This window comes from Haliotis rufescens, unplaced genomic scaffold (assembly GCF_023055435.1).
Source record: "Haliotis rufescens isolate VD_foot unplaced genomic scaffold, xgHalRufe1.0.p SCAF_14, whole genome shotgun sequence".
NCBI lineage: Eukaryota > Metazoa > Mollusca > Gastropoda > Lepetellida > Haliotidae > Haliotis > Haliotis rufescens.
In genome coordinates this window covers 9,074,415-9,102,262 of record NW_025963824.1, presented here as the reverse complement: position 1 = coordinate 9,102,262, position 27,848 = coordinate 9,074,415, and the positions used below count along the sequence as shown (strand labels likewise).

The 27,848-nt window shown below is 41.8% G+C and overlaps 1 protein-coding gene across 1 annotated transcript; it reads left to right on the top strand.

The window, feature by feature from the left end:
* The first annotated feature begins 20,548 nt into the window (after positions 1 to 20,548).
* Positions 20,549 to 23,485, top strand: LOC125379188. The gene is made up of 3 exons (XM_048395408.1): positions 20,549 to 21,014; positions 21,182 to 21,268; positions 23,232 to 23,485. Exons 1-3 carry the CDS (start codon positions 20,549 to 20,551, stop codon positions 23,483 to 23,485), a joined length of 807 nt encoding a protein of 268 aa, XP_048251365.1.
* The last annotated feature ends 4,363 nt before the right edge of the window (positions 23,486 to 27,848 follow it).

The window sequence follows — 27,848 nt, the reverse complement described above, 5'->3', positions numbered from 1 at the left end:
GACAAATGTCACCGGGCCATTAGCTTTTAACAGCTAATCATTTTGTCATGATTAATGACTAAGGAATATGTAGATTAAGAAGTATTGAAGGAAGCGGTTTTTTCACTGCTCTCAAATCGGCCCAGACTACGTTTTTCAAGGAGATGCTATCTGAACGACCACAGCATCCAGTTGATATGTCGAGTTTAGAAGATCAACAACCCTGCAGAGTCCTTCACTTGGATGGAGTCGACTGGCCTGAAAAGTGAAACAGAAGGCTTTCTGTTTGCTGCTCAGGCCCAGTCATTTTGCATCAAAATGTAAATATGAAATGTCGATTATGCAATGAATTTAAAGAGACTGTCCAACACATTGTCAGTGGATGCCCAGCTTTGGCACAAACACAGTATCTTAAGCGACATGACGGAGTGGCTCGTTACACAAAGATCTAAGAGCATCCCATTGTAGGTGAGGCTCGCGCAGTTGATGTATCATCTCAGCCGGACGGCATGGTTCGTTGCTAACATCAATTCCTGGATAGTCCGGTGCAGTCTCTATTATATACGTGTCGCCGTCATATAGCACAGGAGAATGCCCTGACATTTGTTAATAGAACAATAACCATCATTTATGCAGCATGTAAACATTATACAGTTTATTGAAGAGACTACTCTATAGTTGACAATATTTTTATATTGCAATCTATCATTCAGCAATATTTAGGTAAAAAGAGAAGTAGACTTCTCCAAGGCTTTCGATAGATCAAAATTGTGGCGCGTATTAAACGTACACTGAGTCTCGCTCAAGATGTATAAAAATATCCAATCTATTTATAAATATGTTATCTCCTGCGTTACATATGAAAACCAACTTTCAGATTTTTTTCCGTGTAATGTTGGAGTGCGTCAAGGCTGTATACTAAGCCCCTTTCTGTTTAATATGTTCATAATGACTTGGCTCAAGAAATTGAATCGGGGCTTTAATAAAAACAAAGAAATTAAACAGATCAATTTATTAGCATGCAAACAATCTTTAGGCGTTAAGTCTTCGACACCCGATCATGTCGTAAGAGGCGAGTGCGGTCGATATCCTTTGTACCTTTCAGCATATAAGCGTTGTATTATTTACTGGTGTAAGGTTATATCTATGCCTAATAGTTGTTACCCAAGAAAGAGCCATAATATGTTGTATAAAGGTAAAAATACCTTATATAAATTTGGTTTCGGCTATGTTTTGGAAAACCAATCAGTTTCTGGTCCATTACCATTCGTATTTGAATTTGTATCACGATCATATCATAATTGTTCCAAGAGACCAAAGACTTTGAAACCTCTTTAACAATGGTCTTATCGAAAACGAATACTTTCTGTTAATTTGTAAAACATATAACAATCTTAGAAACAAATATATTCCAGGAAAATATTATGTCCATCCTACATAACATAAATTTAACATATTGTTGTCATCATGCAATGCTGAAACCATGAAAAACCTCTCATTATATATATTCCATGCCATCAATATCAGAAGCTCGTTAATGTCCATTGTGGACTTGACGATCGAAACGTACAATTGGGCCCGATGGCCTACAGTGCGAAATGAATAAGGAAATATCAAATGAAGAGAAGCAGCGTGAAAGGCTTATCGATCTTGAAACCTTAACCCTTAAGTAGCAGAACTATTTGCCATTTATCTTGTCATGTATGGCACTAATAATTAATGATTTCAAAGCTGTTGACGTCTCAGATCAAACCACTTTCATCCACCACGAGCGAAAGAGCGACCAGGATAACCAAACCCAACGCCGGACTCACAGGAACACGAGAAATATGTACACACACAGGAACACGGGGGGTACGGGGGGCCCAGTCGTCTAAGGCGCCGCGATTCGCTATGATTGTGGATTCGGATCCCGGTTTGGCCCGATTATGTTTCTACGTTTGGCAGCACCATACCCGTGCTCGTGGGTTTCACCGAAGTGGTTAACGTCCGAGATCCGCATCACTTCGGACTCCCCCCCCCCCCCCCCCAACCCCAGTAGCTGGCAAGACTTACGAAAAAACTGTAAAAAACGATCACACCGTAGAAAACAAGAGGCCCACATTGTACATGTATATAATACTGCAAATATTTCGTATTTTGACTCAGCATTTAAAAAGGGTGGATGGCAAATCTGATAGCATGAACGTGTACTTCTCTAGATGCAAATGTACCATAAAGATCTGATTTCCATGTTATGATCCAGGGTCTAAGTTTCGAGAGGCAAGGCTGGTTCCCAGGGCGAATCCTATTTGCATAAATGTATTATTCTCTTCGTAAATGTATACAATGTATCTGTTTATTATAGGGTGGGGATACTATCTGTTTGCATGTTATGGTCAAGGTTGAACAGAAAGACCAGTCCTGGTAGGATGGATGTATTGTCTAATGAAGATGAGCATGGGTATATAGGATGGGGATTTTGACGATATTTTAAGTAATTATGACCCAAAGTCCCTTTCGAGCCAGATCCCTGGGATGGCAACAGACTCCAAAGCAAATTTTGGTAACATGAATGTGTTTGTGTTGTGATGTCAAATATAAGTATATAGATTCCACATCGACCCCGCTCCATCTATACAATTACGAGTATGAAATACGTTGGAAATCACGCCATCTGTGTGGGAAGACAACTTCTAAAATTTACGGACAACAAATTGTATTATTGTGAAATTTATGCGTAAGGCAGTTGCCTAAACTGCAGCTACGGCACAGGTATTTATCTCTTTATGCCTAGAAAGTGAAGAACTGGTTGTGGGGAGGGGATCCCGACCTTTCAAAGTTATGACCTGAAGCTAGGGACTGTTTTAGTAGGATGGGGCTGTATTCCTAGGGTCATCCTGGTAGCATATGTGTATGTCTTGGTATACTAAGCAATTACATGTACACACGTATATGGTAATAGGGTGGGGATCTCAACTGTTTCCAAGTTTTCGCCCAAGAACCTAAACCCTAGGGGTTTGTGGTTGGCGTTTCAGCCCCTACGTTTCTCCAATTTGAATCCCGGAGAATGCTTCCAATCAAATATGGTTGATATCTATCTCTTAGTTCCAGAGAAGAAGTCGCTTAAAGCATTGACGCGAAAAAACACCTACTTGGCCCCGCCCCTCAGCCCCTTGGGGGATCAGCTCCTCTATTTGTACAATACAGAATCCTCACCCCCGGAGAATGCTTCCAACCATATATGGTCGATATCTGTCCTTAGTTCCAGAGAAGAAGTTGTTTAAAGCAATACAGCCAAATTACCCTATTTTACCCCGGCCCTCAGTCCCTCGGGGTCAGCGCTACCATTTGTATAATTTTAATCCCCACCAGAAGAAGAAGTCGTTTAAAAAAAATTGTTTACGAACGGACGACAGACGACGGACGCCACAGTATGGCATAAAAAAATATAGAATATTGAAGCGACTAACGAGTGTTCAGGCTCGCTGATTTGGTTGATGCATGTCATCGATCCCAATTGCGTGGATCGGTGATTATGATATAAATCACTGGATTATCTGGTCCAGACTCGATTATTTACAGACCGCCGTCATATAGCTGCTGCGTTAAACAACCAGCCACCCAACCAATCTTGTCTTTTCTTGAGGAGTAACATTCTGTAGTAACATGTATTTTAGCACCAAATAGTGCTTCTAATATTTTTTACGGTAACACAATTATTAGTGACAAGGAGGCGCTCGTCGTCCAAGCCATGTATACCATTTAATTGTGACATGCTGTCTTCTCTTCCAAAAAAACCTGGTCACGCCAGATACAAACAACACACAATGTGGCCTTCCCATGTGGTACTCCTCGAGGTATTTGCTCTGCATTGATTTCTTTTTTTACAAAACCAGTCGCGTCTCTAGCATTGACGGATCATTTTCATTTCAGAACCACCCCAGTCACCGACACTGAATGTCTTACTGTAACTCGAGTTTGATATTGTTACTGTGGAGACTGTGGAGACCGTGGTGCTTGTTTTGTTACTATGGAGACAGTTGCGCATATTGTTTGTTACCATGGAGACGTTATCACCAATCAGGAGTCGTGCGACGTCCCAGTGGCTTCTCTGCTTAAGGCAGCCCCGACTGCAGCTGTAACGCAAGGAATACTCCAGTAGTTTAAAAGACTGAAATAATCGATTTAATAAAACTTGTTACATTGATGCCAAGCAGTGTTCCTCATTATCAGCAGTTCTTTCACAAATGATAAACTCGGTGAAGCACAAAGCATATTTCAAGGATCCACATGACAGGACCACTTCACCTCCAAGACTCCATAAATATTTCAGTGATCGGTTCGCGAACAGAGCCAATTAACATGTTTAATACGTAACCGAGCTTCTTGTCGATACTTTGTCATACCACCAATTACCACCTTGTTGTTATATTCCTTCTCCAGATGCCTGGAACTATTCCCAGAATCGAGAAGCATGAGAATGGCTGTGTGGGAATTTGTTCAGCTTGTTGTTACCGTTACCGTTACCTTTACCTACAGTTCAGGTTTTCAGTCATGTGGCAATCTGACATTTCTCCATCATGTCAGTTTGGATGGACAGATGTTTAATAACACCGTCATCACCGAACACAGTGTAAATGACAAGGCTACATGCCTGTCGATGTGTTTCCATGAGTTTGCAGTGCAACATGGTGCTGTACAATCCAACGTCTCAAGGATGTCGGTTGTACTATTCATGTGCCACCACTGGGGGTGAACAAGAGGCAGGCTTGCAATACTATGCAGGTAAATGCTCTTTCGTTATAACACGGTTATATCCTTTACTGACATTCTTATGGTAATTTTCTTTCTGAAATAAGGAAGAATATTGTTTAAATTCTTTTGATAACAGATGTGTTCACCACGTTTTAACTACTTTAACTGAACTGACTAAAAGTTATTGTTGTTTGTATTATCAGTATATTATTAAATTATGCGGATTCATACATTTTGCCCATCGGTTTTTCGATGAATGAACCGAAAAAAATACAGTTAATCTTTAATAAAACAAAGTTTACAAATGACGGTTCTGAGAAACCCGATGGCACAGAAAAATGAAACTGTGTAAATTATGTAAGAAAATTAAATATTACTCAAGGCATCAAGATTTACATACAACTTAATTATCATAAAGCATATTATATCATAATACGTGTTATGTTCTTTTCCCTAGAATTTATTGCCCCAGTTTTTATTTCGGAACTGACATTTGATATTCCAGGGTGGGTTCGGGGGGTGAGATTGGGGTGGTTGGTGGTTGGTCTGTGGGGGCTGGGGGCTCAAAACTTTGTATTGAGTCTGGACTTTTGTTTGTCCGCTACAGCTAAAAGTTCTTTCAAAAATCCTCTTGCGATAGTGTATTTTTGTGTAAGACACTTTCTTCTTTTTCTAAAGTTTGAACGTTATTGTTTTTTGAGACAATCTATTTTTTTCGGTAAAATCCATGGATCGCACTATGAATATCAAATAGGACATTCCTGACCTAACAACATGTTTGTCACCATAAACTTATTTCTTCGTAACCCATTTAGAGGCCTTCGTGGCTCTTTTATGATATGTGATATGCGTGCGCGAAAACGCCTGTTCTCACAACACACACAGGAACATATTTGGTTGATAAGATTCAGTCAAACTTTGTTGGCAAATAAGTCAGAGCAATCTGGATAAGTAAATCTGTTCATGTGCCAACATATGAATTTAATTTGAAATATAGTATATTACTTTCACATTTAAGATGCATTTCACATCCTTTGATAATTACTTCCTATGATTTTGTGTGTACGTTTAGCACTGAAAGTAACACAGAATCAGCCATTAAGGCCTATTTACTGCCTTGTATGTGTGTGTTAATCAAGCATTATTCATGGTGCGGCATTGACCGACAAACATCATCATCATTTATTTCTGAAAAAGAAACACCCACGATGGTAGAGGAGAAAAAAGTTTCTTAACACGATAATAAATGATATTTAACATAAGAGTTAACCAACAAATAAACCCTTACTTTGTTGTGCAAATTGTGCGAGCGCGGGTACAACGGGTTGACCATGCTATGGTTCTAAGTTTTGCGAACACCTGGTGTCATCACCAATCTATAAATGTCTTGGCTTTTGCGCCCCATAGAGTCTGTTTGTGTGTGGACGTTTTCAGTTTGAGATCGATACTTATTGACTGAAGATTTCTCAATTCATCACTCTAATGGTTTGGGTTGGGCTCTAAAATGCGAATATATCAGTTACATCACAGATCAAAACGAGGCTATACATTCACTCAACAACAAGCATATTAATTGCCAATCAGCTCAGTCTGTGTGCGTGAAACGAACCATTGAAATCAGAACCAACTCATAAACATTGGATGAAATAATAGTCACACGCATATCCTGTTTGCAATACCAAAGGCAATAATTGTCAGTTCATCCCATTCGGTATGATAAATGAACCATTACGAATTTGAGAAGCATGTGTAATTCATGGCAACAATAGTGGCCGATAGAATTAAAGTGTCATATTTCGAAATTAAATCTAAAGATAGCTAATGAAGATGTTTCTAGAACTAATTTGCTTGATAAATCTACTGGGGGCGGTCGGGTAACCTAGTGGTTAAAGCGTTCGCTCGTCACGCTGAAAATCCGGGTTCGATTCCCAACATGGGCACTATGTGTGAAGCCCATTTCTGGTGTCCCCCGCCGTGATATTGCTGGAATATTGCTAAAAGCGGTGTAAAACCATACTCACTGATAAATCTACTTTGAGTTGGGGTAAAGGTGTTGATATTCCAACTTTAAATACATATTAGCTATTTGTAACTAATATCGATTGATTGTGGGTGAACTTCCGCATCCTGATATGTAACATATTTGAAGTCCCACACTGTCTTTTGACACACGCCATGACTTCAGATTGAAATACCTCTATGAACATGTGACCTTAAATTGCAAATCATATACTGAATGAGCATCCTTAGTCAAAACTTAATCATTCATACTTATTTAACCTTTCAAATGGAAAAACATAAACAGATACATAGAGATTATTATACGAGCATGTGTGTCACACTAATTTTAGGAAATGGGTGTCAGAATTCGTATATTTCTCGACCAAGAACGAGGTGATCCCCTTTGATCGTGTCTTAGAAAACCACAATTGCTGAATGACCTCTACAACTATGACGTCGTTTCTAGTATGACGTCATTCCGACCCGACGTCACAATAAGAATCGAATGACGTCAACAATGACGTCCAGATGAAACACAGGTGCGCTTGAAATGATACTTGCACTAGTGCACATTCGATTTTTTTTAACTCCCTATTTCAAACCCTATGGGTAATAAATGTACTTCTATCTTCATAATGGAAATAAATATTTCACTTAACATCTAAAACATATTGTAAGAGAAGTGAGGATGCACGTTAGTATTTTTGTTGAATAAACAATACAATCTGACAATTCACATTATATCTGCAAAAGCTTGTATGACATAACGTCACACTGTACTTTTATCCTGAAAACTTAAATTGAGTAAAAAGGAATGTTGGAGTATGTTTTGATTTTCAAATACGTCATTTATACTATAAAATACTCTATCTCACTCAAACATCATTTACTGTAAACCATAGAGGCCTGTGTAACCCACGCCTTGAATGTTCCAGCAACGATTAACTAAACTGTGTAGGTGCGCATCACTGTTACATCGGGGTAACTAAAGGCCGTAGGCTTTCTGTTATGAAAGTATTCAGCATAATATATGTGTCCTATTCCAAAATTGAATTAACGTCATATGACGTAACGCCCTCATGATCCTTCGTGTCACCTACTGGTTATCTATTCGCTATGGAATCGCCAAAAGCTACTCATTATGTCATAAGAACTGTTAACTGTTTAAGTATCGCATGCTGCATTGAAGCTTCGGAAATAATTGATTTATATGTCATGTTTAGTTCCCTGCACCGAGTTTCGTGTCCTGAACGCAGTATCGATGCTGTCGAGGAACCAGTCCCACGTTGATGTCACCTGTCCCAGTGGATTCTCCTACCTACCGACCACGTCAGACACATGTTTCCATGACAACGTATCAGTTAATGTAGGAAGGTGCATGCAGACCCTCTGGGTTGACCAGGTACAGTGCACATGTTTGGAAACCAAACAGTTGTGTGTACATCCATCCATACATACATCACTTCATGTTTTTAATGTTACTTTATTGTAAACTACGTGAGACAAAAGGTTTATTTTTTTCTATCCAGATAAATCCGACCTTATTGACCGTATTCAGAACGCCTCTTCCTGCTCTCTTTTAGTAATGCAAAATTAACCCTCTCACTCTCTACTTTATAACAGGTGCGTGTATTAAGAGCGCAAATTCAACCTCCCCAACCCCCACCCCGACAAGTTATTATCAACTATTCACCTGCTCACTCTCTACTTTATAACAGGTGCGTGCATTAAGAACGCCAATTAAACCTCCCCAACCCCACCCCGACGAGTTATTATCAACTATTCACCTGCTCACTCTCTACTTTATAACAGGTGCGTGTATTAAGAACGCCAATTAAACCTCCCCAACCCCACCCCGACGAGTTATTATCAACTATTCACCTGCTCACTCTCTACTTTATAACAGGTGCGTGTATTAAGAACGCCAATTAAACCTCCCCAACCCCACCCCGACGAGTTATTATCAACTATTCACCTGCTCACCCTCTACTTTACAACTGGCCCCCGTTCAACAAAGCGATCGTAACGCTTCGGCAGTCATTCTTCCCCGCCCGGGGAAGTATACAGGAAACGTTAACTTTGAAGTATGTATGTCGACATGTTGGTTTATTTGAAATTTCAAGCCACGCATTTACGGAAACAAAACATACAAATCATGTGCGTGGAATGTTGATGCTATTCTTTTCCAGCAATAAGATATACTTCAAAATCGTCTTTATGTAGTTAATTGATGCATCTGACCGTTTCTGGTCATTAGGTGACATTATTAAACCATTCATGTGTAATCCGATGTCCTTTTATCCTCAAGGACTAATTTTCTGATTTTCACGGTGTATACAAAAGAAGAACTGTGCTCCGGAGATCGTAAATAACAGCATAATAAAAATTATGTTCTGAATATGCTTATTCATGAACAACGACGACATCTCAATTTACATGTAATATGGCTAAATTCCTCATTCTACATACCACACTTTTGATTGTTTTTTGATGCTCATGTTCCCTGGAAATATTTGGAATAGTTACTATTCCGTATTTTGAATTAACCCAGTCCCCCGTGGTTTTTTTAATCAGTGCACCGCACATAGCCACATGTGAAACGTTTGGTAGCAAAGTCAAAGCAAAATCGGAGTAGTGTGTCGCCGAATTTGCATCAAGGCTGTAGTATTTTTTAACGGTTTAATGGAATTCAATGTACAGCCGTAGCTCTGGACACTCATATATTTTGTGTCCCATGGCTCAAATCTATTTGCGTCTGTACCGTGTTCCACTGACCTCGATAATCTGTTGGATGAAGGCACAGCTCTCTACAGTCACATAGATAACACCGAAGGCTATGAGGGGTATTTAGGTCATAATCAGCTCCCAGCAGCCACTGCCTCAAGCGATATTGTCTACATAACAGATCAGTTTTATGGCTCCGTCACAGGAGCTCCAAACATTGAAGCAGGGAAAACAAATTTCATAGAATCATTTCAACAAGCAATATTGATATCCCCGTCACTTTTGGTAACTTTTAATGATGTCTCCATTGCAATTTTTTACGGATTTTGATTCGTATGCATTATTTGACTCTCATCAGCGGAATGGTTTGGGTCAGATTGATCCGAAAGGACAAGCGGTTTTACTTCTGTTTAGTAGTACGGATGAATTTTTATGTTACATCTTAACAGTATATCAGGCGACTATATATGCTTGTCGTAAGAGGCGACAAACGGGATCGGATGGTCAGGCTTTAGATAATGCATGGCATCGATCCCAATTGCGTGGATCGATGCTCATGATATTAGGCACTGGATTGTCTGGTCCAGACTCGATTATTTACAGAACGCCGTCATATAGCTTGGATATTGCTTCGTGCGGCGTTAAACGACAAACCAATCAATCATCATCATATGAACTCAAACCAGTCATTGTTACAAGTAAACCACATTCCACAACAGTTACTGACACTGGATAAAAAAAAAACAGTACATAGAAAGAAAAAAAAGTAACTCAACTCATCATGATCACAATTGCTATTCTTTGAAAGAAAGAAATACATAAAAGAAAATGACCAAAAAACGTAAAACAAGAGACGAGGAATCTCCGTTATTGATTAGCCCCGTTATTGAAATGTTCTCCAACTACGTGATAAAATTTTGAGTATGTGCATCTGTTGTTGTGACAATAAGACCTTATCTAGTATAACGTTTTTGCCATATGGAGCCCCTAGTATTTTCATTTACATTATTATAACCAAATGCCAAGTGTAAAAAGAATGTGATCTATTATTTGAGTATGTGCAACTGCCAATGTTGTTGGCAGTTTTGATACTATTTCCACATGTTTACATTTGTGCCAGAAATTGCTTCCATTTCCTTCGATCTACTTTTTAAATAAAGACCCAGCTAGGTTAGAATAGGTCTTCAGCAACCTATGCTTGCCGTAATTTAAGAGGCGACGAACAGGATTGGGCAGTCAGGCTCGCCGATTTGGTCGATGCATAACATCATATTCCAACAGACCTACCCTATGCAAATGTATCAACTGTATTGCCCAACACTCAAAATAAATAATATTTTTTTCCACAACAGCGTTGTGTTATTTGTAGTTAATATAATTATGCTCCATCATGCCTTTCAGTAACATCATAATTATGCGTTTGTGAGGCATCACATATGGCGGGGAACTTTGATGCTCTGCATCAATGTTTTCTTGTATACTTTATGTTAATGTGAGTTACGATCATCACAGCGCTACGATCATTTTATGGAACGCTTACTGTCAAGCTGTAATGCAACAATCACATGCTCACTCTCTACTTTACAACATGTGCGTGTATTCAGAACACCTCTGTCTGCAACCCTGTCTAGCTGTAATGCAACAATCACATGCTCACTGTCTACTTTTCAACAGGTGCGTGTCTTCAGAACACCTCTGTCTGCTCCCCTGTCCAGTGGTACGGAGATTATCGTGGAGGTGGCCGGTGATGGAGCCGCAAGGTACTGTGAAGTGTACAGTAATCAGCATTGCAAAAGCATGCTACAATATTTATGCAATTTCTTCCTTATGGGATTGTAAATACTGAACATGGCTTGAGTGAACACTGCTAAATGTTCTCGATATCAGAGCATATCATAGCAGTATGTATACACAATGACAGCATTATGGGAAGGCCACCTGGTTCAATTACCAACAAATACTTCATTTAAGTCTAACACAAGCAATAGACAATTCTTCTTCAATATCACATGGTAATACTACAGTGAGGCTTATGATGTCAATAATATCTGATTACTAATATGTTTTCTTCCTCAGCTCTGTGGTACGTCTGAGTGCAAACGATAGCAGTAGAGTGGTGTTCTATCTGGTTGTGCGGTGGCCAAGCTCTGAAATAATCTACAATACTGCTCAGAAATCAAGACAATGGGAAACAGAGATTAAGTCTCCCACCTTCCTGTTCAAACCCAACGTGACGTCGAACCTCTCCATTAAAATCACAAATACTGAGTTCCAGGTAGGATTTTGAGGGTTTATGTGCATACACATATACAAATGTAATCTATTACACGATCTTGCAGACTTGATCTTTTTCTGAGTTAGTGAGAGAATATCCATTTATATATGACGGAGGACACTACGAACCCTCCGAATCTTGTGAGACATATGTTACTCCAGAATATATCTGCTTCTGCAAAAGTCAATCTCAGTTGTCAATCTTGATATATTGACATTAAACATCCCTGAAAGGGCTGAAATATATATGAAGGTTTTCTGTATGCTGAGAAATCAATGAAAGATGTGTCTGGTTGATATGTATATTTGTTCTATTAACGTTTGTGTGAATCAAAATTACAACAAACATGATGGGAATGTGTGGCCTCATTTGTAAATTGAACTGGTTCGTGTCTCTTTCAGATGTCTGTTGATGACAAGAGTCTGTTGGATGCTCCAGTAAGGATCCCTCTACACGAGGCTATCACCCTTGATGTTGAATTCAGCCTCATCAAACGAGTGCAGATCAAATATCCAAAATCGAAAAATGCTTTTTTGAAACATTTGGGGAAAACATTAATTTAGCCTTTTTTTTCTGAAAATAAAGTGAGCTTATGTCGCGGAATGCTTGTCCATCATAATCTTCTTATCCTCTGAACCAACTAAACCAAAGCTGAAACTTCACATAGGTCAACATTGTACAATCACATCCGAATTTCAATATGGGCCGCCACAGCATTTTTCGCCTGTATTGTAATGAAAATTGAAATACAGCAATCTGAATAACATATGGTGCGTTTTGAGCATATTTTGATATTTAACTGGGGCTTTGACGTTTTAGCACCTTTTTCCCTGTACTTTTGTCTTCCTGCCCTTTCCACATGTCATCTGAACTTTGCAAACATGGAACAATAATGTTGGCATAATTGCAAAATTGAATCTGATGGACTCGTTTTGCACAAATCTAGTATGGGTACTCCTTACATATGTAATCAAACTATGTTGATCCATTTCAGCAGAGGTCACTACAATTTCTACTTTATCCATTCGTCCTGTTGATTAATGAATCATTTGTAGGCCAGTAACACTTTAGGGATAGCAAAGATACTGTGGTATTACTGATGACAATTTGTAGAGATGGTTCATGTGTGTTCAGATGCTTAAAAGCGGTATTACCATGGTGATTTGGGGTTAGAATTGACGACCTGATGGGTCGGGGTGTCAGGCACGGTGACTTGGTTGACTGCAGTATGATGGTATTGATCGTTGCTCATAATATCAATCACCGGACAGTCTGTTCCAGTCTTGACAACAAACCAGTTACTGATCCCAATAAAACTGAGGTTATCTTTCAATTTCAAAATTATGTTAACACGTTCGAATGACATGAATTGTAGATTCTTATCCACAAGCTCGTTATGAACCGTGTCCTTTTGCAAACCATTGTTAGCTCACCTGACTGATATCTTTTCAGGCTATTTATGTTTTTTGCACTTCGGTCATACTGACTCTGTCATGTTTGTTCAAAATGTAATGACATTTTGTATATGTGTGAAGTTTGTTTTTGTGCGCCACACATATACAGTAAACTACTTACACGCTTATAACGTGTTTTTAATTTTTGGTCACGGCTATTTACTGTATATATGATGTATACATGCTAATAACTACGGTTATAAGAAACTAAAATTAATGGTCTGTGACCGAAGTTTATGTTATATATGTTACATTTTACCTTGATTTGACCTTTGTATTTTTGACCATGGGTTCGTGTCACAAGCCGATCTTAGTGCGAGGATTGACGTAAATAAAAGCCTTTTCCATATTAATAAGAAATCCATGCCAATAAACACAGTCTAAATTTCCTCAAAATGCACTCCTGGCTGAAGGCTGTAAAGATCTTCTAAGAAATCACTCGACAAATGAATCTGACTCATTCTTATATTTAGGGACCCGTGAAAATCCGGCTAGAGAATAGGTCTTCAGCGGCCCATCCTTGCCCTAGTAGGAGACTATCCTTGCCGTAAGAAGCGACTAACGGGATTTGGTGGTCAGGGTCGCTGACTTTGTTGATGTCAATCATTGCATTGTCTGTTCCCGACTCGATTATTTACAGACAGCCGTCAAATATACAAACCGCTGTTGCTGAGTGTGGCGTTAAACAACAAGCAAACATATATTTGTTGATTTTTATCCCTCTACTGATGTAACAGCTATTAACAAGTGATCTGAACTGCCTGGTCCATTAGAAAGAGCGTCTGCCCGGAGAGCCGAAATCCGGCGGTTCGATCCCCTGGCTGCGCCACAACTAAAGACAACATGGTACTTGTTGTTACGCTGACGGGCGCTGGGCATAACAGAATAAAAACAAGGACAGGTCGGGATGGGGTCAATATGATGTTTGACAGCATGGTCTCTCAGTGGTCTAACTCTTTAAACCGGTATTAGTCTGGACTAGCACAAGCAGACACACACACGCATGTAACAGCGTTGAGAACAATATGTTATTTGATGGTGGATATTAAGTTCAAAATGATTAATTTAGTATTTCAAAGATATATGAATATTTCCCACAACCCAATGAGGGCCCCAGTCCATTGAGGGCCTCATAGTGTTGCAGTACGGTGTTATTTCTAAACAACAAGTGTGTCATCACATTTGTTTGGCTACAAGTTTCTGTAAACCAAGTAGAACCAATTTGATTGGTTCAGTAACGCACATGCGTTTCGTGCTGTGAGCATGCGAGATGTTTGATCACTTGGAAGCTGACATCAGGGGTGGGAAGACCTTTTCTTGCTGGGAATGTGAAAACAATACTTCTGGTTAGTTGAGTTTTATTATAGAAACGTTTTCCTGTAAGCATAAAATTTGAATATTGAATATAAGAAATTTGTTATAATGTTTTACACTTTGTAATGGTCGTTAAATTGTTCACACAAACTGGTAACAACTTAACTTTGAACATGTCAAGTGTGTCGTTGTGTACAGAATAACTGTTGATAGTTAACGTTTGGCATTTTTGCCAATGCAGTTATTGATGTATTATTTGGTGTGTTTAATATACTGTAGGTGGGATTAATGGCTGTGGTTACCAAGTCAATACCTGCTCGTGAGATCACGTGGTTCAGCCCATAGCTGGTAATTATAAGTGTTGTGTTATAGATTTCTGTCATTTAATTAATAATAAGTATGGTACAGTTGCAGTAGAAAACGACTTTGCTAATACCTCCACTGTAATTTAGCAGTCAGTTGCCATTTACCTTTTCTTAATGTTTTGTATCTCTTAATGTTAGTTTGATATTACGTATGTTCTGTACCGGTGTTATTTGTCAGTCACAGTTGGTTAATAGATTATTATATTGGATGTAATAATGTTGACAGTACCATTGTACCAGGTCGAAAACTGGTAATAAAGAACTCATCCAAAACATGTTATCATGTCGTTATTTATGGATGCATCCGACACACGCACGCCAAATACACCACACCACACACACCACACACACATACACACCACACCTCACCACACCACACCACACCACACACACCACACCACACCACACCACACCACACCACACCACACCACACCACACCACACCACACCACACCACACCACACCACACACACATACACACCACACCACACACCCGCGCACCAAATATACCACACCACACACACCACACACACATACCCACCACACAACACCACACACACACCACATACACACACATACACAAACAAACACTCCACACCCACTACACACATCATACACACACAACACACATACACACACCATACGCACACACACACACGCACACACACACGCACACACACACATATATACATACACACACATGATGTCACAGTATGATTTATGCTGCACGTCGATCCCAAATGCCTTCTTGTGGTGACATTTTGAATATCTGGAGCTAAATGCAATTGCTCATAACGTTGACTTCATCTTCAGCAAACGAATGCAGCTCAAATATCCCAATAGACTGGTGCATAAAGCGTGGCAAAATGTCAATGCGATGTTCATTTCTGTTCTGTTGTTATCGAGTAGGTACTTATAGTACACTCGGGGGCACGAGTGGCCTCGTCGTCGAAGGCGCCGCGATTTGCTAAGCAGAGTTGCGTCCCTTGGACGCGCCAGAAACCTATGATTGTGGGTTCGAATCCCGGCTCGCCCCGATTATGTTTCTAGGTTTGTCAGCACCATACCCGTACTCGTGGGTTTCAACGAGTTGGTAAACGTCTGAGACCTTCATCACTTCGGGCCTTCCTCCCACATTAAGCTGACACTCTGTGATATAACTGGAACTCTGTTAAAAGCGTTAAACACAACTCACTCACTCACTACAATACACTATGCACACTGAGTATCACAAAATTTAGTACAAAGCAGAGACGAAAAAAGATAAGTATATCATTAGTTTCAAAACAATAAGCAATATTCCAGGTGTTTTGCAATGGCTTTTAATAAAGTAAAGTCGGGGATTGACAAACCAGTGGTATATATCAAGTAAATAAACATTGGGAATGCATGTGGCCTACATTGTAGTCTAAAGTACAATATTTGATTATGACACCAAACGTTCGCGTAAGGAGTAAACATGTTCATCTTACGTGTTGTATTCGGAGCGGTCGGCTAGTGTTTGAAGCGTTCGCTCATCACGCCAAAGACACGGGTTTGATTCACGACATGGGTACAATGTGTGAAGCCCATTTTTGGTGTTCCCCGCCGTGATATTGCTGGAATCTTGCTAAAAGCGGCGTAAAACCACACTCACCCACTCAGTAATTCACTGACGTAAATGTAAATGTTTACGACCGTTGGAATGATGAACGGAAATGCGGAAATCGAATGTCGGATATACACGATGTCATTGAAGTACTGAAATTGACTGAAACGTGTTCCAAAGTGAGGACTGAGTGAGTTTTGTACATGTGAATAAATGATTGCTATATACGATACATGTATTGTTTTGTCGACTCTGTTTGGCAGAGTAGGTCATTGGATGGATGGTCCGTAAATAATCAAATCTTGATCAGAGTGAGTCTAGTTTTACGCTGGCTTTGCCAATATTCCAACAGCAACAAGGGGGACGCCAGCAATGGCTTCACAAATTGTACCCATTTGGGGAATTGAACCCGGGTCTTCGATGTGATGAGTGACAAGCGAACGCTTTTTTCGGAGAATCCAATGCTGGATAGCATCAGAAACGATCAACGACAGTGTCGGACGAGACACACTTAAACAGGCAGCCCATAACACAAAAATATACACGATATTTTCACGCATGCATACAATGACCTATTATTGTCCAGTAAAATGTAGATAATTTGAATTAGGGATCATTGGGACATAAGGTGCCTCTGCTTCCTGCACGATACCACAGCAGGATTTACGTCATCACTTTAGCTCCTGGCGGTTGTGTACAAAACTAGCCAATATTAAAAATGCTCTGCAACAAGTTAGCTTAAAACACTGCTTGATGATAGTTACACTGATTATGATAGGATTTACGTGTCAAACAGGGGGACAATTATTTTACCGTACTTCAACCTCCTGGGCAGAGCATGCAATGACCTATTATTATCTAGAAACATGTAGATAATTTGTAAATATACATTATTAGAGCGACGGGATTTTGAAACTTTTGATACATTGAAGAGTTCTTATGTGTGTTTGTATGTTTGTTGTTTAACGCCGCACTGCGCAATATTCCAGCTATATGGCGGCGGTCTGTAAGTAATCGAGTCTGGACAGATAATCCGGTGATTGACATCATGAGTATCGATCCAGGCAATTGGGATACGATGACATTCATCAACCAAGTCAGCGAATCTGACCACGAAAAGCATACATGTAGTTACCTTTTACGACAAGCATGGGTTGCTGAAAACCTATTCTACCCCAGATCTTCACGGGTCTAAGAGTTGTTGTACGGATAGTAGACATCAAATAGAAACTTCACAGTTATGGGTGGGGAAACAGAGACCGAAACAGTCAGCCAGGTCACTCAGATAGGTAACCACAGATATTCTATCATGACGCTTTAGAATGCTTCAGTTTGATTGGTGAAAATCAGGTATCTAATTCCACATGCCCCACTTTTTGTGTGAAAACGTTGATCTATCGAGAGCCTACTCATCGATGCATATAATAATGACTGCCACTAACCTATTATAATTGTATACGTTCAATATCGGAATAACAGCTTATCAAAGATGATGAAATCCAAGTCAGGACCAATACAATTATGTTGAAAAGCACTCACAAACACACTTAAGCGCGAGGTTTCAAATTGAAATAAGAGGTATCAAATCTACAATGAGACGACCTCAAATATCAAAACACAGTAGGTTAATTTGATGATTCGTCAGCTCTAACGACAAGCATCGGGGCATATTTTACGCAAGTATCACCACAGACAAATAGGCTTGAGGTGGTGAGGTTAAACATTCAGGATATAAAGGTTTATATCGCCCGATGATGGATAAATGCGCTTTACATTATCTATATTAAAACAAAATTGGATAAAAATATATTTTCCAATATAAAATTCAGACAGGTTTTGAGGTTGTCGGACAAATTAACGACATCAGCATCACTTTAGGCTTTCTAATCAGCGAGACCAAGGTCTAGTGGCAGACCGTCCTCCCAGAGAGTGTCATACCAAATCAGTCAGTGCGGGGTATTCATGTTAAACTGCGGCATGGTATCTCAGTGGGCTAGCATTTTAAATCGGAATCAGTCCGGACTAGTACAAGCAGCCACACACGCGCATGCACGTCCCTTTATAAGTGCAATAATCTTGGACGCGACGTTGAACCCAATTTCAGCTCACCTCATTTGACCTAATTGGTGAATCATGTTTGTGATTGACAGGTGGCATAACGATAACGATTACAGTCACATGGTATCTCCTTGAGGTGTCTCCATTGACGGATGACATACATAGAGAAAGAGCAGGGAGATAGATGAAGCCTAGCTGCTAGCAGGTAAGGATGCCCTTATTCGTCTTTACATTGACATATTTCTGTGGTAGTCACAGGTTGCCTAGCTGCTAGCAGGTAAGGATGCTCTTATTCGTCCTTACATTGACATATTTCTGTGTTAGTCACAGGTTGCCTAGCTGCTAGCAGGTAAGGATGCCCTTATTCGTCCTTACATTGACATATTTCTGTGGTAGTCACAGGTTGCCTAGCTGTTAGCAGGTAAGGATGCCCTTATTCGTCTTTACATTGACATAATTCTGTGTTTTATTCTCGAAAGATAGGAGAGTGGTCCCGTCAGTGGTATTCAACAAAATACTGCTGTCCAATAGCTTAGATGAGTTCCATAAAACAGAACATGTCCAATCAGCAACTGCCTCCATGGTGTCACACAAGTGTTTGAATAATTATATTTATGACGTCATTTCGCGAACACCTGGTGTCATCACTGATTTTCAGTGGTCCATTCATAGCATTTCCTTTATGCCAAGTTGTAAATGTTTTGACAGAAATTCTAGGCTGGTTATTCTCTTGCATTGACAATTTATAGTTCCATATATTTATGCACAGGGATAATGGCGCTGTTAACTGTATTTTAGTTGTGACGATGAACAAAGTTGAAATAAACAAGATGGCGGGCCTGATGTGGGTGGCTTGGGACAGGTCCAATTGAGCCCCGCGTCCCGTCAAATATACGATCTTGATTAGAGGCACGTGACAGCCTATCTCTCACCTGTTCTGACGTATACAAGAGCCCCCAGAAGCAAATGTAGGTAGCTAGACGCTGATGTCACAAAACTTGATCAGGCTTAGACTGCTATCAGTGGTACAAGGGGCAAATGCAAGTTACACGTATGTTTGTTTGATGTTTAACGCCGCAGTCAGCAATATCCAAGCTATATGACGGCGGTCTGTAAATAATCGAGTCTGAACCAGACAATCCAGTGACTGACATCATGAGCATCGATCCACGCAATTGGGATCGACGACATGCATCAACCAAGTCAGCGAGCCTGACCACCCGATCTTACATTAAGCATAGTCGCTGAAGACCTATTCTACCCCGGATGTTCACGGGAACTGATTAAGTAGAGGATACAGATAGTGACTATTTAATTTATGTACTCCCCTGCAGTTTGTGCCGAATTCCAATTATAATTTTGTTAAAATGTGAAGCACTGTTACAACACAGAGTAACGCTATTCCTGTACAATGCAGACAGTGACCGAATTTATTTAAACTTGGGAAAACGCTGAAAAATAATAAATTTGTGGTTTTGACACAGAGGTCCATGCATGGTTCGACCCCGGAATATGTTGAGGTCGTCATGGAAAATGATAAATACAGAGTTCTTTGGAATGGGCTTCCTGGGTGAAGTCCCTGTCTGGGCTGCGTGTAGAAGGGGCAAGGGCCCTCAGCCGATGATGAGGCTAACCGGGCTGACTGTGCCAGGATCACCCAAACCCTCTTTGCTGCAGTTTTAATTTTAATCTGTAAATAATAATAATAACAATAATAATAATGATAATAACAGTACATTTGTATGACTCATATATCCATGCATAGAAACAGATATCACTACATGTAACAATACATAATAAAAAGGGCTATAGATCGCCAGCAGGTGATTTTGGTTTGTTGTTTAACGCCGCACTCAGCAATATTCCAGCTGTATGACGGCGGACTGGACTAGACAATCTAGTGATTGACATCATGAGCATCGATCCACGCAATTGGGATATGATGACATGCATCAACCAAGTCAGCAAGCCTGACCACCCGATCATGTTAGCCACCTCTTATGACAAGCATAGTTGCTTCCTGGATGAAAGTGTTTAACTTTCTCTTGTCAGAAATGTCAGAGAAGCATCCTGAGAGGGCGACAGAACCTGAACATCCTCACAGGGAAAGTGCGACATGTGAGATACAGGATGGAGCTGAAGACTTGGAACATGTCCACGGGAGACTTCCCGGATTGATGGCTACCCTGAACCTGGAAGAGAGCATCGGTCTTCCCACAAGGGCAGATGGTGGTCATGACACTGCTCAAGGAACACATGGTGATGTCGTTCCCCAAGGAGCACATGGTGATGAGACTTTCACAATGGACAACCCAGCATCATCAGACGTTCTGGAGCGTCAGACTGGACATGACGATGATGTTAGTGTCGTTCCTCAAGGAACACATGGTGATGAGACTTTCTCTATGGAGATGGTAGCAACAACAGAAGTAGTGGAGCGTCAGGCCCGGTCTGGGAATGGTGCCATGGCTGTTTCCGAGAGAAGAGAGAGGCAGGCAGTGTCAACCAGAATCACTGCAGGTGAGTAGAATGTTAATGTGTATATGCCTGATATCACAAGCAAAATACTACGTTCAATCACTGCTCATGAACAAATATCAGCATAAATTATCAGTATTATACACTTTCAATCAGGCAACAAGCCACGATAAGCCCCACAGGACTAACTCTTTGTACTCTCATTCCAGGCCCTGACTTTAAAGGCATCATCGTACAAGACTCCTCAGATGTCAATCTGTCTCTAGGAGGTCAGAATGCAGGAATAATGAAGTCAGGTAATAATGCCGAAAACATTGTCCTGTTATGGAGCAAAACCATATTCAAGTGATATTTAGTTGTTACTGTAAGGCAGAAAATCACTGCTTCCTGATTGGTTCAACACGCAGCGTGCTGATTGGTGCATTCAAGTGCCTGACCTGCAAAACGACCCGACCCTTGTGTTTCTTTTCCCTAGGAAATGTTTTTTTCCATGGGAGAGAAAGCACAACTCGGGTCGCGTGCTGTCTTCTGATTGGTCGGTGCTGTCTTTTGATTAGTCGAAAACCCAAGTCTCTGATTGGTCAAGTTTCGATCCTGTTTTGGGGAAGGGTTGTCTATAAATCAGACGTTCAGTCGCCATCATGACGGACAAGCAGAGTACAGCCTATCGTTTGGAGAGGAAAGAGCGTTCCCATAGAACTGCCGTCTTTATTTGACAGGGTGATCGATGACTTCTATCAACAGATGTCAGGCCAGAAGGGAGATCGTATTGGTCTAGGTATTGACCATCCTGCTTTGAACACCCCCATACGGATTCCCTTTCGTCGCTTTGAAGATCTCCATGGGTTAGATATCTTACATGCCGTGGAAAAAGTCCAACAGTCCAACAAAGCCCTGAACATCGATGCCACCATGGTTGTGACTTTAGTACACGTTGCAGATCCCGACAGGCTAGGATCTGGCACTGGTGGCCATCGACTGAAAAATGTGGTTGGACTTGAATTATTTTTAGAACGCAAAGGGGCATTGTACGGATCAAGAATGAAGATCAATCCTGTTTGACATGGGCCCTTGTGGTGGCACAGCATTGGGCCCAGAAGCCCAACCCTCCGACCCAAGAATGGGACACCCAGAGAAAGAGACTGACGAGAAAGGGTCGACGAACCGACGTTCAAGGCAAACAGGGACAGAAATTATTTCGGAGCCTTGGCATTCCAGAAGGTCCCTGTCGGGGCCTGGACGACCTAGCACGCGTGGGACGCGCCTAGGCCCACATTAATTATCAACTGAAAGTCTACAGTCAAGAGGTGGACCACAGACTGATGTACAAGTGTGATGAGGCTCCACCGAACGCCACCATGCTGCATTTATTCAATCATGATCACCATTAAAATGTGATCACTTCCATGACAGTCTTTTATGCATCTAGCCATTACTGCGAATGCTGCGACCACCGTTACGACCATCCTAAAAACCACCCCTGCACCAAGCAGTATCGTTGCCACCGCTGCCCCCACTCCAGCTATTGTGGACCCAAGGAAGAGCACGGGATCCCTCGCTTGACATGTCAACGCTGGTTCCCAAATCAATACTGTTACACCCAACATCTCAGAGGGAAAACCCAGCGCTTGTCAATCGATTCACAGGTGCCCGACCTGTTATCAGATGGTCCGCGTCTTGGAGACCCCCATGGCTCATCACGAGTGCTCAGATAAAGAACGATACCCGATACCCGATACCCGATACCCTCACCATTCTTCCACCTCAAGACTACCAATCCAAGAGAAACTATTCCCAGGCCTGTATGCACTGGTTAACTTATCTCATGGAGACAGACCCCGATCTGCACCTCCAGCACACCAGGAATGGAGGTGAAAAATGCAACAGGGGGACTTCACTTTGCGTGCTCTCTTGCAGGGATCCCACTGTATCCACATACCTGCACCGCTGAACCCTCATGACGCTTTCTATGGATGATGCACCAATGCCACTCGATTATGCTATGAAGCCCAAGAAGGTAAAACCATCAAGTATATTGATATCTGTTCACTTTATGCTTACATTTGCAAGACTGGAGCGTTTCCCACGGGACACCCGACCCTTCTCCATCAACCGCCTGTGGACACGTTGTTGAGCTGAAAGGACTTATCCAATGTCATGTCCTATCTCCAAAACGACTCTACCATCTGCTACTGCCTTACAGATCGGGTGGTAAACTGCTCTGTCCTTTGTGCCGCACGTGTGCTGATACCCGATCAGACTCACCCTGCAAGCACACGGACGAAGAGAGGTCTTGGGTGGGCACGTACGCCACCGTAGAACTCCATGAAGCCGTTAAGAAGTATGGTTACAAGGCGCTTCAGTTCTTTGACGTTTGGCATTTTGTCACCTTTGCAAAGCATGACCCCGACACCCAGCAAGAAGTACTCTTTGACACTTATATCGACCGCCATTTCAAGGAGAAGCTCAAAGCCAGCGGATACCCCGAGGGATGTACCGATCACGACGTTTAGATCTATGACAAAGAAGGCATTCGGTTGGACAATGACCGCATCGAGAAGAACCCAGGACTTCGCACTATTGCCAAGCTCTTTCTTAATTCACTCTGGGGCAAGTTCGGACAGTTGTTAGACTATAGGCAGAACGTCTACATGAACGATCCTGCGCAGTACTTTGCCTTGTGGAGGGATGAACGAAATACCATCGAGGATGTCACCATCGTCAACGAACACATGGTGGAAGTGACCTATACCCACAAAGAAGAATTCCAAACCCCTCATTCTCAGTTCAATGTCGCCATAGCTGCCTGGATCACCGCCAAAGCACGTCTCAAGCTGTACGAGACCCTCGCCCTGGTGGGTCGCAGGGTCTTGTACTTTGACACGGACAGCGTCATTTACATTCATCGACCCCACGACACGAATCCAGACCTAGGCCATTCGTTTGGTGAGTTTACAGACGAACTGGACGGAAGCACCATCCAGACGTTTGTGTCAGAAGGCTCAAAAATCAATGGCTATGAGTTAATGAACCCCAGACCCGATGGAACGCGCGCGACATGCAAAGTGCATGGGTTCACCTTGAATTACAGAAACCAACAACACCTCAACTTTGACACCATGAAAGGACTGATACTGGGACAACGGCCTGGGAAGGAGGGGGAGAAAATCAGCTTGGATTACCCTCATCACATCATTCGTAAAGGACCTTGGCATGGTAACTCTCTTGTGACCCGGCCAACCCGAAAAGTGAGTGAGTGAGTATGGTTTTACGCCGCTTTTAGCAATATTCCAGCAATATCACGGCGGGGGACACCAGAAATGGGCTTCACACATTGTACCCATGTCGGGAATCGATCCCGCGTCTTCGGCGTGACGAGCTAACGCTCCACCCGAAAAGACTACCGCACCGTTTACGACAAGCGACGCCTCGTCTACGATGAAACCACAGGGCTGCCTGGAGACACGCTCCCCTTTGGGTACAGGGACGACTAGATCATTTTTTATTTCATACCATTGGGGTGTCACAATGGATCAAAAGTGAATCGACACCTACAGAAAAAACGGATCGAAATCTGACCAATCAGAAGCCTGGTTTTTCGACCAATCAGAGACCGCCTTTGCCCTGGGCGGACCTCTGATTGGTCGAAACGAGGTTGTGCTTTCTCTCTCATGCTACAAGCCTGAGCCTATGGAAAAGAAACACAAGGATTGGTCCAGTTTGGAAAAAATTGAGGCTCAGACCAGGCACCGGAACGGACCAATCAGGAAGCAGGGTGTCAGTGTCTTAAAACTGACAGACGCTTCCGGTCATCACTTTTCACTGAACGGTCCAAGCAACAACATCGTCCTTCTAATTGATGTTCCTCACGTTGTGTCGGCTCTTAGCGTTTTATCTTTGGAGAGAGTACCATCAAGTGTTGACTCACATCCGTGAAGACTTTGGAATAAACAAAGAACAGAAAATCCGGACAACATCATGTCGAAACTTAACATGTTGGTAGAGGGAGTGGAGATGGGAATGGTGAAATGACTGCTGAATTGTAGGGTGAAGGCCGACGAAGTGATGTGCGACATGATATGTTCGAAGATGAGGAAACTGGCTGAACCCAAGAAAGTAGCACCAGCAGCAGCATCAACCACAGCAGCAACCACAGCTAAGACGGTCCATGAATGCCATGCCATCGTCCCGAGATGTCCCCGATACCGAGGGGGTGTCTAAAAAGGGGAGAGAAAAAGCGAGAAAACGCACACTCTTTATGGAGGACACACTCTTTATGGACGACACATGGCGACTCAGTGACTATCTGGAGGGACCTTTTCCTTCTTACACCTTGTGTCATCCTTCTCATCCTAACTATGATTCATTTCAAGAACGTCTGGGGTATGGTCAAACGTGGCCTAAACAGATGACCCAGACCCCTTATGACATGGCCATGGCTGGTCATTTCTATCAAGGACGAGGTGACTGTGTTATCTGTTATTGCTGCGGTGACACTCTGCCTGGAAAGAACATCTGAAGCACGCCAAAGTTCCCTGCGAATACTTGTGTGTGTTTTGTCCTGATGGAGAAGTGAACGAAAAATATAGACGTTTGGTGCCCGAAGAAGCATGGAAGAGAAGAGTCGAGTGTCTTGTTCACCACTAGTGACAAACTTTATTTTTCTTCCAAAGTTTACAGACGTTCATACCCTCGTGGTCACCCTAATATTCACAAAAATCACAGGGACGCCCCTAATCCTGTGACTTTTGTTTTGTTATGTTGGTTCATGTGAGCGGGGGATTAAACAGTTGAACAAACATAGCGTTATGGTTTTTATTAGCATGAAGAAAAAACAAAACAGGATTGAAATGCACACGCAAGAAAAAAGCCGGATTGAAATCTGACCAATCTGAAGCCTGGGTTTTTTATCAATCCGAGGCAGCGCTCGGGGCGTGCTGGGTTTGATTGGTCGAACCGGGGTTGTGCTTTCTCTCCCATGGTAAAATCCATTTCCTAAGGAAAAGAAACACAGGGGTCGGTCCGTTTTGGAAAACCGACACTCAGACAAGGCACCTGAACAAACCAATCGGGGGCGCTGCAGGAATCGTCAGGAAGCAGGGTGCCAGTCCCTTTCCTATAAAACAAGATCGAAGCCACTCATACTGCATTCTAAGAAATCAACCATGTCGTCTTGATACAGCTGCATGAAGTGTCAGACCGACGGTCACAGTTACCTGTACTGCCCTGAAGTGAAGTGTACAGTGATGTGCCACACTCAAGGTCACCGCTACTATGTCTGTCGGAAGATAAGCAGTCAAGATAAGCAGAAGACACCCCCGGGCCCATGTTACAACTGTCAAGTCGTGGGTCATTTCCCTGCAGATTTTCCAGAACTCAGTCAAAAGAAAATTCCCCTTGGCCCATGTTACAACTGCCAAGTCGTGGGTCATTTTGCTGCAGATTGCTCAGAACCCAGTCGAAAGAAGACTTCAGCAGCGCCGTCCATGTCGACACCAGTGACACAAGTGACACAAGTGGTTCATCTCATAGAAGCCATGCATATCGATGTCTGTACCCTATGCATCTCACAACTCCGTGCGGGCATCACACCACGTCAAGGGAAAAGAAAACGGGACAGAAGCCCCTCAAGAAAACACTCTTCAAAGCGCCGACGACGTCATCTCTCCGAGGAAGAGGAGGAGGAAGATAGTTCATCTGAGCAAAGTGACTAACGCATAGGACATGCTGCTCCAATTTTTTTCCAGTTTCCAGTTTTTCCAGTGTTCCAGTGTTCCTACAGTTACCTGCCGTTTCCAGTGTCCAGTTTGTTTTCCAACGGCCCTTTTCAGGGCCACCCATCTCTCCCGAAAGAACGCTTTCATCCATGGCCTTAACGACCCTCAAACCAAAACAAAGAACCCACCACCACCACCACCACCACCACCTCCCTCCACCATCACCACCTCCACCCACACATTGCATTGTATTTGTGAAAGATCAGCATGAAATTGGTTTCGGTTTGGTTTTTGGGGTACATGTCAGTCAATACTTGCATCGGATTGCCAAAGCACAGTGCATTATATCACATAGCCAGAATGTATTCACATCTGACTGTAACCACTAATTTAACTCACGGCTTCTCAAGTAGGAATAGTTTGATAGTTAGTTTCCTTATAATCAGTAAAAGGTCCTGTTTAGCAGCTACGAGAGTTATTACGTATATCAAGAAACAGAAACTAATTGTTATTTGGCTCTGGTTTGTAAAGGAATGTGTTTACCATTTGATGTTTGATAATATATATATATATATATATATATATATATTTGATATATCATGTTCTGAATGTTGGTTTCAAATTAACATATATCATTTTTTGTCTTGTAGATTTATTAAAGATCAAAATTAAACAAGTGAAAGACGTCTATGTCAAAACTGCCATCTACAAGAGAGTGAAGGAGCAGCTGGAGAAGTATGGCCACGTGACAATAAGTGGTGCTTCTGGTGAAGGGAAAACTTCCACAGCTTTAATGGTAGGAGCAGATTTCAGAAAACAGGGATATCAACTGGTATTTGTTGATGATGTGGACACGTTCAAGCTTGACAACTGTGAACTGTGTGGGGAGAATGTATGTCTGATACTGGATGATATATTTGGAACAGTTGGCTTATCAACTGATGTGCCACATCTAAGGTCCATTTTACAAAATCTGAAACATTATTTAGAAGATATCCAATATAACAAGGCAGAACAACAGGAAACACGCCAATCCACGAAATCAATGATTCGTATCATCTTCACCACCAAATCATATAACCTAGAATGTGGAATCGCAAAGCTGGAAGGCCAAGAATTTTATTTCTTCTCAGGACCGTCACTTCTTGATTTGACAAAA

Excerpts from the sequence above, each read along its gene's own strand:
- LOC125379188 (XM_048395408.1), top strand. The coding sequence starts at position 20,549 with ATGTCAGAGAAGCATCCTGAGAGGGCGACAGAACCTGAACATCCTCAC. Across the intron at positions 21,015-21,181 it reads GTCAACCAGAATCACTGCAG|GCCCTGACTTTAAAGGCATC; the intron begins GTGAGTAGAATG and ends CTCTCATTCCAG. Across the intron at positions 21,269-23,231 it reads TGCAGGAATAATGAAGTCAG|ACTCACCCTGCAAGCACACG; the intron begins GTAATAATGCCG and ends ATACCCGATCAG.